This window comes from Haemaphysalis longicornis, unplaced genomic scaffold (genome assembly GCF_048455015.1).
Source record: "Haemaphysalis longicornis isolate Haplotype H1 unplaced genomic scaffold, Haemaphysalis longicornis Haplotype H1 scaffold_1, whole genome shotgun sequence".
Taxonomy (NCBI): Eukaryota; Metazoa; Arthropoda; class Arachnida; order Ixodida; family Ixodidae; genus Haemaphysalis; species Haemaphysalis longicornis.
In genome coordinates this window covers 437,007,609-437,021,569 of record NW_027526203.1, presented here as the reverse complement: position 1 = coordinate 437,021,569, position 13,961 = coordinate 437,007,609, and the positions used below count along the sequence as shown (strand labels likewise).

The 13,961-nt window shown below is 47.1% G+C and overlaps 1 protein-coding gene across 1 annotated transcript in view; it reads left to right on the top strand.

The window, feature by feature from the left end:
- Positions 1 to 11,170, top strand: part of LOC144162085 (uncharacterized) — a 112,613-nt gene extending 101,443 nt beyond the window's left edge. Inside the window, exon 2 of the mRNA XM_077692590.1 lies at positions 10,254 to 11,170. Within this exon, the coding sequence (XP_077548716.1) occupies positions 10,254 to 11,170 (917 nt within the window). The remainder of the gene's footprint in view (positions 1 to 10,253) is intronic.
- Positions 11,171 to 13,961: the final 2,791 nt, after the last annotated feature.

The window sequence follows — 13,961 nt, the reverse complement described above, 5'->3', positions numbered from 1 at the left end:
AGCATGCGATTTACTATTCAGAAACATTGCGAAAGTTACCCACTTTCGCGCGTGAAATGCCACGTCGCAACTATAAAAGCATGAATGTACAGCGTGGAAGCATGTACTAAGTATGCAGACATTGGGGTTTGTCGTGATATTTTGTCGTGATATTTTGTCGTGATATTTTGTCGTGCAACATCCACAATCTAAATGTCTCAGCGCACTTAGTTGGTTGGCGACTTAAAATATACACAAAACGGAATAAAGTAGTCTCTGTATCGGTTTTCGGCGCGCATAAATGCCTCCCTTGGGCCTCTTTTGCTTGCACCCCTTCTCAAGCAACTGACTGCCTCACATCACAAGCAATGCATCGCCAAAGGAATTATTTTTAGATTTATTTAGGGTCCCTTCCTGAGTCTGATCGCGGTTCCACATCTTCGCACGTGCATCCGGTAAACTAATGCTTCTTGGACAGTCTAAGCTGCCGCACCTGCCGGTTGAATTTTTCGTAGAATGTCCGTAGAGCCCACCAAACGCCCGGTTAAACTCTACCACGCAGTTTGCTGCCCAAAAGCTTTCTCTGCGCGGAAGCACTCTAAGCGACGAATCTCTCTTGAGCCTCGAAGCTTATCTCGTTCTCTATTGGCGCCGCTCAACCGTGAGCTCTCCTAGTAACAGGCTTCCGTGCATCTAGCCATTGCATTTGCCCGCTGGGGTTGATAGGCTATTTAGCTCCTTCGTTAGAAGTAGGGGAAGGCCATTACGTCGATGGAGGGGCGAAATAAGAAATTCGAGGTCAAGGAATGGACTTTAGTAAAGCGGGACCGGAGCGGTTGGAGGTATAAGAGAGGGAGCCTCGTTCTGCAGTGAATATGGATAGTCTGATCATGACTATGTTGATTACTATTAAAATTATTATTATTTTCGAGATTTAGTTCATACAGCGGTCTATCAATACACAGCGCCTTAATGTTACCTCTAGAGGGTGGTGTTTTGATGCTAATGCGCGCTTCATATAGTTTTCTCATTTTTCTACCGGCCAGGTAAACCTTAATCCCTTCGTTCGTAATGACGTCATCACCATCAAAGTTTTTTCATGATCATCATACTACTTTTCGTGTCATGCGGAGTGCCAATCGCTTGATCTCGCAGCTTGCCTATTAGAACGGGCATTCATTTACCCAAGAGTTTTGTCTCGCCAACCGCCACTTCATTCCCTAGGGAAATCTTTTCCACGTTATTAAATTCAACGCAATCGTCACTAACGTTTGTTTTTGCCTTAACGCATGAAAACTGCAGAGGGGATTCACTCTCTCCTGCCCAGCACGCCTCGAACTTGTGATTCCTTTTCTTTTAAGATTCAAAACAGGCTCAGCCACTACCTTAATCAAAAATCGCTCCGATGTTGCGGGGATGGTGCTTTAGCTCGTTACACAAAATATACTTGGATGCCCATGAGCTATCCTGCCTTCCCAACCCACAGTCCTATCTAACTTTGGCGAGGTTAGGCCCCCTCGACCCTCCACAAGCTCATCTGCTAGCTCAAGGATCTCGTCAGGAGTTCTGGCTGTCCTCTCCTTCCGATATAGAGACCGGTTCGGGAGGGAGCTACTTAGGAATTTGTCCTTAATTAGTAGCTCCCAGAGAACACCGCCCACCTGTTCGATCTCCGAGAGTTCAGTCGAACGATCGAAGTAATGACTCAAGCGAGCCGCGTACTATTCGCGGTGTGTACACCATCTAGCTTGCCTGCACGGAAGCTCTCCCGAACCTTTGACGGTAAATCAGACTATCTACAGCTACGCAGCGTTGACCTTAGCTGACCCCCGCGGAAAGCCTCGTGGGTTCAGCATGCGATCGCCGACTGATCCTACGGCCAATTAGGACTTACATGCGATTCCATCGAACCTCAAAAGGTACGCTTCGCCATCGTCCCTTCAGTCGTCAAACAGAAAAAAAAGAACGCCGTGATCTGCTACTGACGCACCCTCATTGCCTGCACTTTGAAGTTAAGCTTCGCACGAACAAGTCCAAGCTCTGGTTGCCGCACCCGTTCACTACGTTCACATTCTTTTCCAGCCCATTCACGCTCGTTTCCACGCCGTTCCAACTCTTCGCGAACCTTTCCTTGTTCCACTTGCCGCTGTTTCTCTTTTGGTAAACATCTCAGCAGGGATCTCAGCAGGGATCATGATTATCTTTTCCTGATCCCTGCTGAGATGTCACACATAAGAACCAGGTGCACAAAACACTATTACCAAGCGCGACCAGCTGCACCTCTGTGGCTATGCAGGCTGGCGAATGATTCTATCGCTACACAGGAAGCCTACAACGCAGTGTAAACGAATACAGGCTCGTATACGGTGCTTCTTCGCATGAAAGTGCAGTTGCGTCGCAGTTGGCGTTAGTCTTTATGATAACCAATCATTCCCTCCCTCACTATTATTGACAACAAATTGGTATTCTGGCTTTCCTCTGTAGCAGCGTAATGCTAGGACGGAGCCGGTAATGCTGCAACAAACCAACCTTTGTCTTTGTTAGCACGCTGCTACATTATAGCTCCTGAACGAGATAGAATTAATTCGGTAATTTACAACACTGCACACAACTAGCACAGGTTAATAGAATACAAGAGCCTCTGTCAATAGTTATAAGTAGCTACGAAAGCGAGCCCGCAAAGGTGTTTGGATATAGTCACTAAGTAGCGATGGTCGTCCGTAGTCCCGAAGCTTCGAAGGCGCCTCCCGGTAAGGGGTACAAAATAATCGCCCCTCATTTGCATGCATTGCTGAAAATGTTGTCAAAAGACAATAATCGTCTGCCTGCCTTTCTACGTAACACCCGCATTACTCTCTAGAAAGCGGCCTTGCGCGAGCAGTTTAGAGCCGTGAGCCTGCTCTCCTCACCCCACGGGGACTCTCCCGCCTTTTCAAGGAGCCCGCCAGCTTCCGTTTGAACTGTCCCTTATCAAGATGTCCCAAGCCACAAACACCCCACCTTTTACTCCAAATTCCCCACATACAGACAGACAGACAGACAGACAGACAGACAGACAGACAGACAGACAGACAGACAGACGGACGGACGGACGGACGGACGGACGGACGGACGGACGGGCGGGCGGGCGGGCGGGCGGGCGGACGGACAGATAGACGAAAGTTTTCTCGTTTAGGTAGCACAAGAAAGACCATTAAAATTAAATCTTACAGTCGACGCGTTAACCTCGGCTTGCGTAACGTTGGCTTGACGTGAGCGGGCGCTCTTCCAATCACCACACCCAGCAGCGTTCCTCCACTAGCACAGACGAAACACAGACTAACGGAGCTATATAGCGTGCCTAGTTTTGTATTTATCGGAAACCCATTCCAGAGAGCACGAGTACTTCATCGTCACTCGTAGGCAACCGGTTCATGCTTACCGCTACACTTTTGGCATTAAATGACTCGGTAGTTCTAAAATACGGCGCAAACAAGCGATGGTACACAAATTGGCCGACAGCGCAAAGAAAAAACTGAGGCACCATTCCACTCCGTGAAGGTGGATGGGCAGCAAAGCACAAACGATTTACCGAAAACGCACACCAATGTAGCGAACCAATGTTTATTCACTCGTTTTAAAATTTGGGTGGTTACGGATTTCTAAACACTGTGCCTCACACTTTGTAATTGAACCCCTGAGTGGTTCTGTTTCAACTTGGGAGAGATGTTTGGTGATATTTAAGTCTATTCATTGCTTAATTAGTGGTTGCTTGACGTCAATAATTACAATAGTGTAGTCCAAACTCTTCCGTCGTAAACTGGATCAAGCACTTCTTGCCCTGTTTGGAGACATGCACATTAAAGTCACCGAAGACTATCACTGGAGTGTGTTGATCCAAATTCACCCAGGCAAAGTGCGTACGCAGGACGCTCTCGATATGAGCTTTAGATGTGTTTGGGGAGCTGTATACGGGCCCGATCTTCGTTGGTTTTAGCCACCCAACACCGTTGTTGACATTGCCGTTGCTGTTCCATTCACCGCTACCCGTAGGAACGTTGCTCTTCACGTGTCATAACTATAGGTGTTTTTAAGCCAATAAGGTATTGGTTCGTCCGGTTATATTGAAAAAGTTCGGACTAGAAGAGCCCGACATTACTGGGGTGGTGCGTAAAGCCTGTACAAATTATTGACCAATCCCCAACAAGTGTAGATTGCATGCATGGACATGCGCCAGGGGTTGTTTTAGGGGCGAAGCACTTTAGGGGCTCGGGCTGTCAGCGTCTCCTGTCGTCTCATGTAGCCACGGTTCTAAAACACCGGGACACTCGTTTTCCCAGGCTTTACGTACGCTACTTCTTAGCACACTTCTTAGCATGCTGCAGCATGTGACACGAAGACAACTTACGGGCAGCCTGTCTCTCATTTAATTTCTTTAAAACCGGTTCAACGCAAGAGAGGGCGCCACCGCCTCAGCAAGCGCGCGATTTCTTTCTCACCCGCGCTTCTCCTGCGCAAATTAAGGCGCGCCGTGTGGCAAAAGAGTGACTTACAATCTTTGAATACGCTTATACACTACATGCCTCGCTCCTCCGGAGATTTCACGTTAGTAAGATGTCCCGGGATTGTTTTGTGTTTTTTTTCTTGTATCGGGGACTTCAGTGTGGATGTCTGAAAACCAGATGCGAAGTGGTTCACCCATTTCACGCTGGAGAAGTCTGGCCCATAGGAAGCCGGCATTCCTGGAGTGGTGCGTGGAGAAGTAGTGTAGTTAAAAATTCGCTGCCCTTCCACTCTGTGATTAAGGATGCCCATGGAGCGAATCTACGCGCAGACCAAGGCGTGCACGAAACAAAACATGCTTGTTTGTAATTTGCGATTATGCACACTTCATAGTTGATTGGCTGAATGCAACTTCGAAGAACAAACATGAAGCTGCCCGTTTCCTAGCTCCCGTAGACGTCTATATATTGACAGCAGAGGGGAATTCCACAGTATTTACTTCACAGGAAACCACGTAGTTATGAAAGGTACATTAAACTTGGCGTAATGTTAGAGTCGTCGTAGATGCTAATTGTCATATAATTTATTTCGGAATAGTTTCGATAATACAATAGTTAAAGCCGTTTTCTGCAACCGCGCGCCCTCCGTACACGGCCATGCATTGACATCAGACGGGAATTCTGTAACGTTTACACCTTCACTGCGAACTAATTACGACAAGTAAATAAAACTCGGCGTAACGTTAGAGTCGTCTCAGCGGCTGAGTGCCATATAGTTTGTTTTGTGGTAGTTTTGATAACGCGAGAGCTAGAGCCGTTTTCCGTAACCATATTCCCTCTGTAAAAAATGTCCCATCTACGCCTATTTCTCCACGCACGCTATATGGCGAAACCGAGACATATACAGCGTCGCTGTAAAGGGAAATTGCATAAACTTGGGTGTGGATGCGAATCAAAGCAAGGGCATCCGGAATGCGAGGACACCACGTTTCCACAGCTAATGAATTTTCGCTGTTTATTTTCGTATCTATTTTGGCCGAAGATGGTGAAGAGGTTAAAGTGAAGCCTTACTGGAGGAAAACTCTTGTGCTCTCATACCTATGTCTTGACATATGTGGTGCAGGCTGGGAACCTCTTTCCCTCTCACAGTCACAGTCACCTATGTCTTGAATAGGTCCAAGTTATCCATAACCACTGAAGCAGTTCAGTGGCTAAAGAATAACGCTACCCAGCAAGAATTTCTGTTTTGAATTTCCAGCCACGCCACGGCTTTTTATTATTATTAACATAATGAGCAAATATTCCCGCGTGCACGAAATTTCCGTGGACAATAAAGGTCACTAGACGGTCTAAATTAACCTGCAGCGCTCAAATATGGGCCAGGTGTAGAGCTTCCTCGGGTAAAACTCTAATTTGAGCTTCTTTAAACTAGCTTTTACCATAGCAGCAAATTCTCACGTAGTTCGTGTTTCGCGTATCTCGCTTTGTTGATGGCTGGCGCAAGTGAAAGAGCGCTCCGATTACGCAAACGTGATCATGAAAAGAATTCTGCACCGAGCCGTCTCTTATTTTGGCTGAGACGCCCGCCAGCTTTCAAGTTATAAGAGCCAAAACCGGATCAGTGGTGTTTTAGTGTTTTTACGTTTGCAGAAGATGACGCGTTGAAAACATATCAGATCGAAGGAGCTGATGCTGTAGAGTACGTTTTTTTGTTATCAACGTTTATTCGCGTATAGTTATCGTTTACACGACTGCAACAACCCGCAGCATTGTACACGGCTCCTGTCCCGTCTTCATAGCGTCAAAACTTCCGACGTGTTCCTTTCGATTGGGTAAAGTGTTTTGTTGTCGTTTTGTTTCCCGGTGTGTGTGTTTTGGGCTACGCCTTCAGAGCTATAGCGCCGCTGCGTGCATGTTTGCAGTTGGGAGTTCTGACATCGCGAGGCGGGAAGGCCAAAGTTTCTCAATCCATTTTACGCCGACGAAATATATTTTTCCGCGGACAAACAATTTTGCCGGCGTACATTCAAGATAAGCTTGCGTTGTTCGGTCACAGCACGAAATTTAACACCAAACAAAACCTCGCGAGCTTTGTCAAATTCGAGCGGAGTGCCTTCAGTGACCGGCGCTCTGAACGTTGTGGAGAGAGGCGGTAGTGACATTTTCAATAAATTTAAACTCGGGAATTTCCGCGATACGAGGCTTTCCTTCGAGGGATGGCCCTGGGAGCGTTTGATTTCTTTCGACATATCTTTCGTCTGATCGTGTCTGATCAGGCTTTTTCCCCCAAAAGGGAATGGGATCAAATTGTTTTCTTTTCTGTCACAGAAAACGAGTAAAGATGTTTACTCTAGCCGTGCGCATTGGGTGTGACAAATCAGAACGATAAAAACAGCTTCGTTTGCTTTATCTTCATTGCCTCGGAATAGACTTTGGGCTGAACGTTTTAAACCATTTGCTTTGTCATTTGCACGTTGAAATGTTCCTTCGAATGTTAACAGGATTTCAACAACCCACACAAGCGAGAGCGGGTGAAACAAACGGAGACCAACAAAAGTGTAGGCGTGCGTATTTTCTCAGAACTAATATTTTATAGAGGCAGTTTGGCAGATAAATTTAGTGACGGTTCTGAAATATGACGTTGATGAAACGGTCAAACCCAGTTGTAGCTAACTGCAATATGCGCCACAATTAGTTCGATATATCCAATAGTTCGATATAGCCGAACCCGCCTATAACGAGTTTATTGTTACGAGTTCGCAGTACGCGGGAACCGCCCCCTGCCATCACCGAATGAAGAAACGAACAAAATAAAGTACGTTATTACCATACACAAAGCTATCGATTTATTGTAAATAATGAAATCGAGAGCATGACGGAATCCCGTCTGGCCGGGAGGGTACATTAGGAACCAAAAAGAGACGCCGACCAGTCCAACAATGCAAGACGCCGACCAGTCCAACAATGAAAGAATCGTTGCAACAGAAAAAGTGACTGCATCAAAGCTACATCTGGAATCACTAATCATTCAGACCACATCTAACACAGTCAATCGTAACGACGGAAATCTAAACCCTAGATCGGGTTTAGATTTCCGTCGTTACGATTGACTGTGACGTTACGCACGCTCTTTGCAGCGATTACTCAAGCCCACTTAAACGACCCGCTTCTGGTGATGCATTTATTGTGAACAAGGCTTCCGTGCTGGAAGCCGAAACGTCAGTACGTTTTGTTTGGACTGGTCGGCGTCTCTTTTTCGTTCCTATTGTAAATAATAAAGCTACTTTCCGCCTTAGCTGCCTACTGTTTTAGCTGTTTTCCCTTTTGTTTTGGCAGTGTCAACTAGCACACCATTCTTTACACGAGACATTGTTGGCACCAGTTCGAGTCCGTGCCCTTCCATATCGAAAAAAAAATATTGGCGGAGGACATCGAATGCCGAAAGCACTTCATTAGGCGTCGGATGGCTTTCTCTCGCGACATCCTCTGCCTCCTCGGTGCTTTTCATTAGCATTACGACGGTGCTGCTGAAGGTGTCCACGTCCAAGGGGCTTACAGTGACGGCAACGCCATCGTCGACACTCAGAAAATCTTCGAAGGACACTCCTTTCGGCCCAGCATCGGGAACGTTGGCGAGCTGCCGTCTTGGTACGGACTCGCGGACTGGGAGGGTTCCGTCGTGAGTCCCGCACGTCGGAAACAGTCACGGAAAGTGTCGGGCGTCATGCCGCTCCATACGAGACGCAATGTCTCAGTCACGGCCTTTGCTCAGTGGTCGCGGCCAATATCGCCGCCTCAATCGCCGCTCCGAGACTATGCATTTTGGCAGCCATTCTAGGCACGCAGAGTTCAATATATCAGATGTGAACTTCGTTATAAGGAATATGTTTCGCGTATATTTCCGTAACTGATTTATTTTTGCTCGATATATACCATAATTCGCTCTATGCAGGTTTGTTATAGTCGGGTTTGACTGTAGTAGAGATCCAGTTCTTCGCGAGCACAACTGTTACCTCCTCATCGCATGCGCGAGTGATTACCTGAACTGTGCCTTCTGCTGCACGCACATACTTTATGGCCCATTCTAGTGGTTGGCAATGTTTAAGGAATAGTTCCAAGTATATTTGCCATGCCTATTTTATTTTGACGAGTATTCTCTGTATATACGACGTCAAGTATTGGGGCGCTACCAGTGGAAAGTTTTATTGTTGGCAATTTTGCCAACAAGGTTGCACCCCCCCCCTTATTGTTTTCGTCTTAGGTTTCAGGTTTTGAGTTTCTAAAATAAAAAAATGAGACACCTCGGCATATATGTTGGCGCGAAAATAGCATTTTGTTCTTGTCCATTTATGCCGACATCTAGAGCAAAGTCCGCAACGGAATAAGATGCCACATAAAATAAATTTGTGTGCCCTCTTGTAGCAACACGCTAGTCAATATTGTTCATTTACATTTCAATGCACGAATTATTTGCTGATCAATTACTTATTGAGAGGCTTATTATTAAAATATTTTATAACTGACAAAATGTCTGTCCTCCTTAACTTGCTGTACCAAAACTTCATGCGGTGGAATATTTTATAATTTTTTTAATGAGTGGGTTGGATCGGTATATGATATTCTCGGATTAATATGTATATTTACAGCGGCTTTCTGAGCTGCGCTCTAATGAGCACCCTTTTTATCTGATCCCATTCGACTAACCTTGCGTACAACTATTCTCAGAATGAACCTCTTCGCAATGTGGGTCTTAGTTGCACTGCGCCGGAACAAGCTAAAAATAAATGTTTCGAGCTGCGCCGTGCAAAATTCGTACCTCGCCTAGCACATCTTTTATATGAGAACATCCAGAAGCACCCGGATGATTACAATGGAACCTGCCAAGGAGTAGTTACCTACGGCTTGGAAGCTTCCGAGCTTTCTAGTTTTATAAGTCCCTAGTTTTTCGTTCTTTTCTCCTTCTGCCAGTTCCTTAATTAAGGGGGACTCACCTGTTAAGTATAGGACTTACGAGTTCGTGGCCCACGGACTTAATAATCATCGTGCACCGTCCCGAAAAAGATTAGAAATACATATCAATGGTGACAACGACCTAGTTTGCTTATTTTAGAGAAATGTCACTTTTGTACTGAAATAAAAACATAAAACTCTTGCTTGCTAGGCACCTAGCACCATCTAGGGAAAAGCGGATAAACCAAAATGCGTTTCTTGTTTATTTTTTATCGCAGTAAAGAAGGGATATATGTCGAAACGAAGCAAACTAGGCCGTTAGGAACATTTGCACGAATTTGTAAAACCTTTCGTACCTGTGCACGATGCTTTTTAAACCCGTGGGTCATGAATTAGTAAATACAATAGGAATGTGATCAGGTGAGTCCCCCTCAAGGCGGTTCTAAAGCTTTCAGGGCTCGCGAACTGCCCACGGGACCTGTCCTTTGCGGCCCCGTCCCTGAACTCCGTGAGCGTAATCCGTTATTTTACCAGTGATTGTGGTTCGGATCAGGACCCTCCGCCTTGTCGTAATCTCTTGTCTATTAATTATGGAAAATGCACTAATGAAGAATTATTTGTTTTCTCTTAGCTTTTTTGTGCTTTCGTTTGGAGCTTGTGTTTAAAAGCGCAGCTGACTTACGGTGCTAGGATAGTGGCTCAATGAAGCTGGCTCGTACATCCACAAGCCCCATTCACAGCGACCTTTTGTGAAACAACTCTGCCCTTTGTGGAGTGATAGCGTAAACCACGACAAAAAGAGAGCCCCGCTTGATGTTCTCGCATTGGGCCCTCTTGTCGCAGGTCCCCGCCAGCCAGTAGCGAGCACTATGGGCGCGCTCGTCTGTCGGAGCCGAGAGGCAGCGGAGCCGGGCGCCACGGTGCTGAGCGAGTCACCGGAGCTTTGGGCCAAACCTCCCGCAGCCCGGGGCCAGGCCAACAGGCTGCCCTGGCAGCGGACGCGGCGGGCCAAGCCGAGCGGCGCCGCGTCGGTCGTGTCCCCCACGGAGGACAACTGCCCGTGCTGCTGCGCCGGCGCCGCCGCCGCCAAGCTGCAGCCGGACGCCGCTCCCCTGGACAGGCCCGAGTCGCCCGCCAACAAGATCAGCTTCTCGCGCAACGCCTGGGAGGCGCCGCCTTCGCCGGACAAGCCGAGCGAGCCGCTGTTCGTCGAAGAGGCTGGCGACCTGCTCACCGACACCGAGCAGCACTGCCAGTTGGCATTCTCGGGAAGCGACGACGTGACCCAGGTGGAGGAGATCCCCGAGAGCGAGACGTGCACCTTCTGCGCCCTCTACCCGGACGGCACGCTCACGGCCGCCGACGAGGACGACATAAAGGGCGCCGCGGAACAACTGCGCGCCGCGCTCTATCCGGGAGGCACCGACCGCGAGCCGGGCACGGCGGGCGAGCCTTGCAGCCTCTGCCTGCTCTTCCCGCGCGACCTGGTGCCCCGCGAGGACGAGCCCAAGGCTCACGATGACGGCTGGTCTAACTTGGACGAAGAGGTCACCATCATGGTGGACAGGGTGTCCAGTCTCAGCTCCATCGTAGAGGAGAAACTCAGAGTTAAAAATAAGACGAGGCAGGATGTGTGGAAAGGGACGTTCGGCATCTACGTTCACCACGGCAAGGATGGCACCAAGAAGATCGTCATCCGAGACGGCTGGACATCCTACCACATTCAGGGTAAGGTGCACGTCTTCCTGCTTTCTGAGTGAGCGAATCACTGCGTATGGAATGTAGGGAACATTGCAGGGAGCAGGTCCTTGCAGTGACGCCTGAGTAAATAAACCTTGACAAAATGAGTAGGAGCCAATGTGCCCGATAACTTCCGATTTTATCTGGAATCGACATTATTATGTGTCCTATGGGAATTCTGTCTTTTGGCAAGGTCGTTTTGCACTGTGCCTAGTTCATTTCTTCATGGGGTCCGTGGCCTTGCTCTGTTACAGCCAACGCATACTTCGCTGGAATAGACACTCTTATTTTATTTGGGAGTCTGAATGACTAGTATTCAGCGTGACCTGCCCTAAAAATCGCCGTACTATGTGGAAAGAGAACATGATGAACGTACATTTTTGTGACAAGGACCATGACACCCATTATAGTTCACGTGTCCTGTTTTCATCTCTCTATCCCATACAAAAATATTGTATGGTCGGCTATAGAAAATCCTTTTTATGGTCGTCTTTAGCTATTTGGCCCAATAATCTTTAGACTTTTCTATGGCTGTCTTTAGCGATTCGTATCGCCATTCCTATGGGTGTCTTCAGCTTCTTCTATAACCGGTTCTACGGCTGTCTTTAGCTATTCTTATCGACATTCCTATGGGTGTCTTTAGGTTCTTCTATAGCCGGTTGTATGGTTGTCTTTAGCTATTCGTATTGAAATCCCTATGGGTGTCCTTAGCTGCTTCTATAGCCGGTTCTATGGCTGTCTTAGGTCTTCTTTGGATATCGCTACGGCTATAGAAGAATCTAAAGACACCCATAGGAATGTCGATAGGAATGGCTAAAGACAGCCATAGAAATGTCTAAAGATAATTGGGCCAAATAGCTAAAGACAACCATAAGAAGGTTTGTCAATAGCCGACCATACAATATTTTTGCATGAGCTGCAGCCAGAAGAGAATCACCACTACTTGAAACACAGCGACAGCAGCAGCCGCTGATAAATTATTAGCACGCTGCCATGCCGGCATAGAGCCTTGCAGATCTCTAGAACTTGTCCTGTGGCACTTAGGTGCATTCTGTAATATATGCTCCGTGAACACTTCAGCGATATAGGGGGAGTGCGAGGTTGCGATTGCAATCACTTCGCCAGTTTTCATTCACAAAAGGCTTAAACACAGGCATTCAAGGAAAGAAAAATCAAGGGGTTTATTCATTCCATTCATCACATAAATGGCTACTATCTACGCTACTTCACCACCAGTAAACAGTTGTTCACATACGCCGATCGAAAAACACAGCACACGCATTCCAACACCCTGGCTCACGCTTAAGTGACTCGCTCGACAGCCACACTACGCGGCACATTCCCCGCGAACGTCCGCCGAGACACAAATACCTACAGGTGCTGGGTAGTCGATAGAAAAGAAAGCACTCAGAAGTCGTTCATTACAATCAGTACTCAACGCACACAGCTGCAAGTTCGGTGGCTAAAATGGAAATGCACTCTCAATAAAACAATGAAGATGGTCGCACACAATGCAATGATAAAAAAAACGTTTTTCCAAGTTCACTCAATTAGTTCCTTGTAAGTTTTCTCAGTTCGCGAAAAAATTATTTTTGTCACATCACCGCGGCCAAATCTTCACTTCTGTCTACGTTGCAGTGCCCATGTGGTGCAGGGTAGTTTAGAAAAGTATTCGTGAACACAAAAAAAGTCCTGCATTTCTCGCACTATAGAGTCTCTTCAGTTCGTAAGATCACTCACCCTAGAGGTTTGCGTACGATGAAATTCCTGTCACAGTATCGCAGGTATCCATTTTCGCATGACTTGAAGTTGTTGAATTAATCGTAACACTGTCACCGTAAACACAGAAATTCACGACACCAAAAAGCGACACATTTGCTTGGCGTCAAACCATCTACACGAGCACATTGCCGTCGAGTCGAAATTCCCAGCACCAGGCAACACGTGCCATGCCCGCGCACATGAACAAGGAGACGAAATGTGGCTGACTGAGTACATCCAGGTATAAGCATGTCCATCGCGATAGCAAATAGTGCGGAGATACATGCCCATCTTTCGATCTTTTTCTAACTTGTTTGCTGGTAATTTTTTTTTTGGTAAGTACAAGATCGCTTAACGTTTTGTTTTCTTCATCCGAAAAAAGTTGTATCTGTTCTCAGTACTCAGGGAACATTGTCTGTCACTAGCATTGCTGCGCGCAGGAATACTAACACAGCGCGGGCCGCACGGCCGTGTCCTTCGGTACCCATCGCCAAAACCAGTATGTCAAACAAACAAAATAAAATAAAACAGGAAGCAGGGGTGTCCCCTCTACCCTTTCATCGCTTCCCAGAATTTCTTCACCGCGCCTCCTTCGCCCGGCGTGGGTCGCTCTCCCCCTTTCTCAATGACTAATCTGAAAGTGGGGTCCGCGGGAGAAAGAATGCGGTTGTTCGCAGCTTCCACCATATTTCTGAGAGAGCGTACCCTGGGCCGCGAAAGTTATTTCCAATCTGCTTCGACGCTGTGAGGGCCGTTTTCAGAGAAGCCCGCTTTTTCACTTGACCGCGGCAGCGAAGGGCCACAGAGGAATAATTCTACGAAATTGTACGCCTTTCGGTCAACGCTCATTTGCAAGCTTTGCGGACGCGCAGTATCCAAAGTTGCAACCTTAATTTGAGCGTTAATCAGTAGCTTCTTTTAATTGTACTTTTCCCGTATTGTTGGTATAATAAGTACCTAACCTTATTGAACAAATACGTTCATATAACCGGCCGATCAACCTCATCATCGTTATCCAATCTGTGTTGTCACTTTTCGATTAGCGGCTGG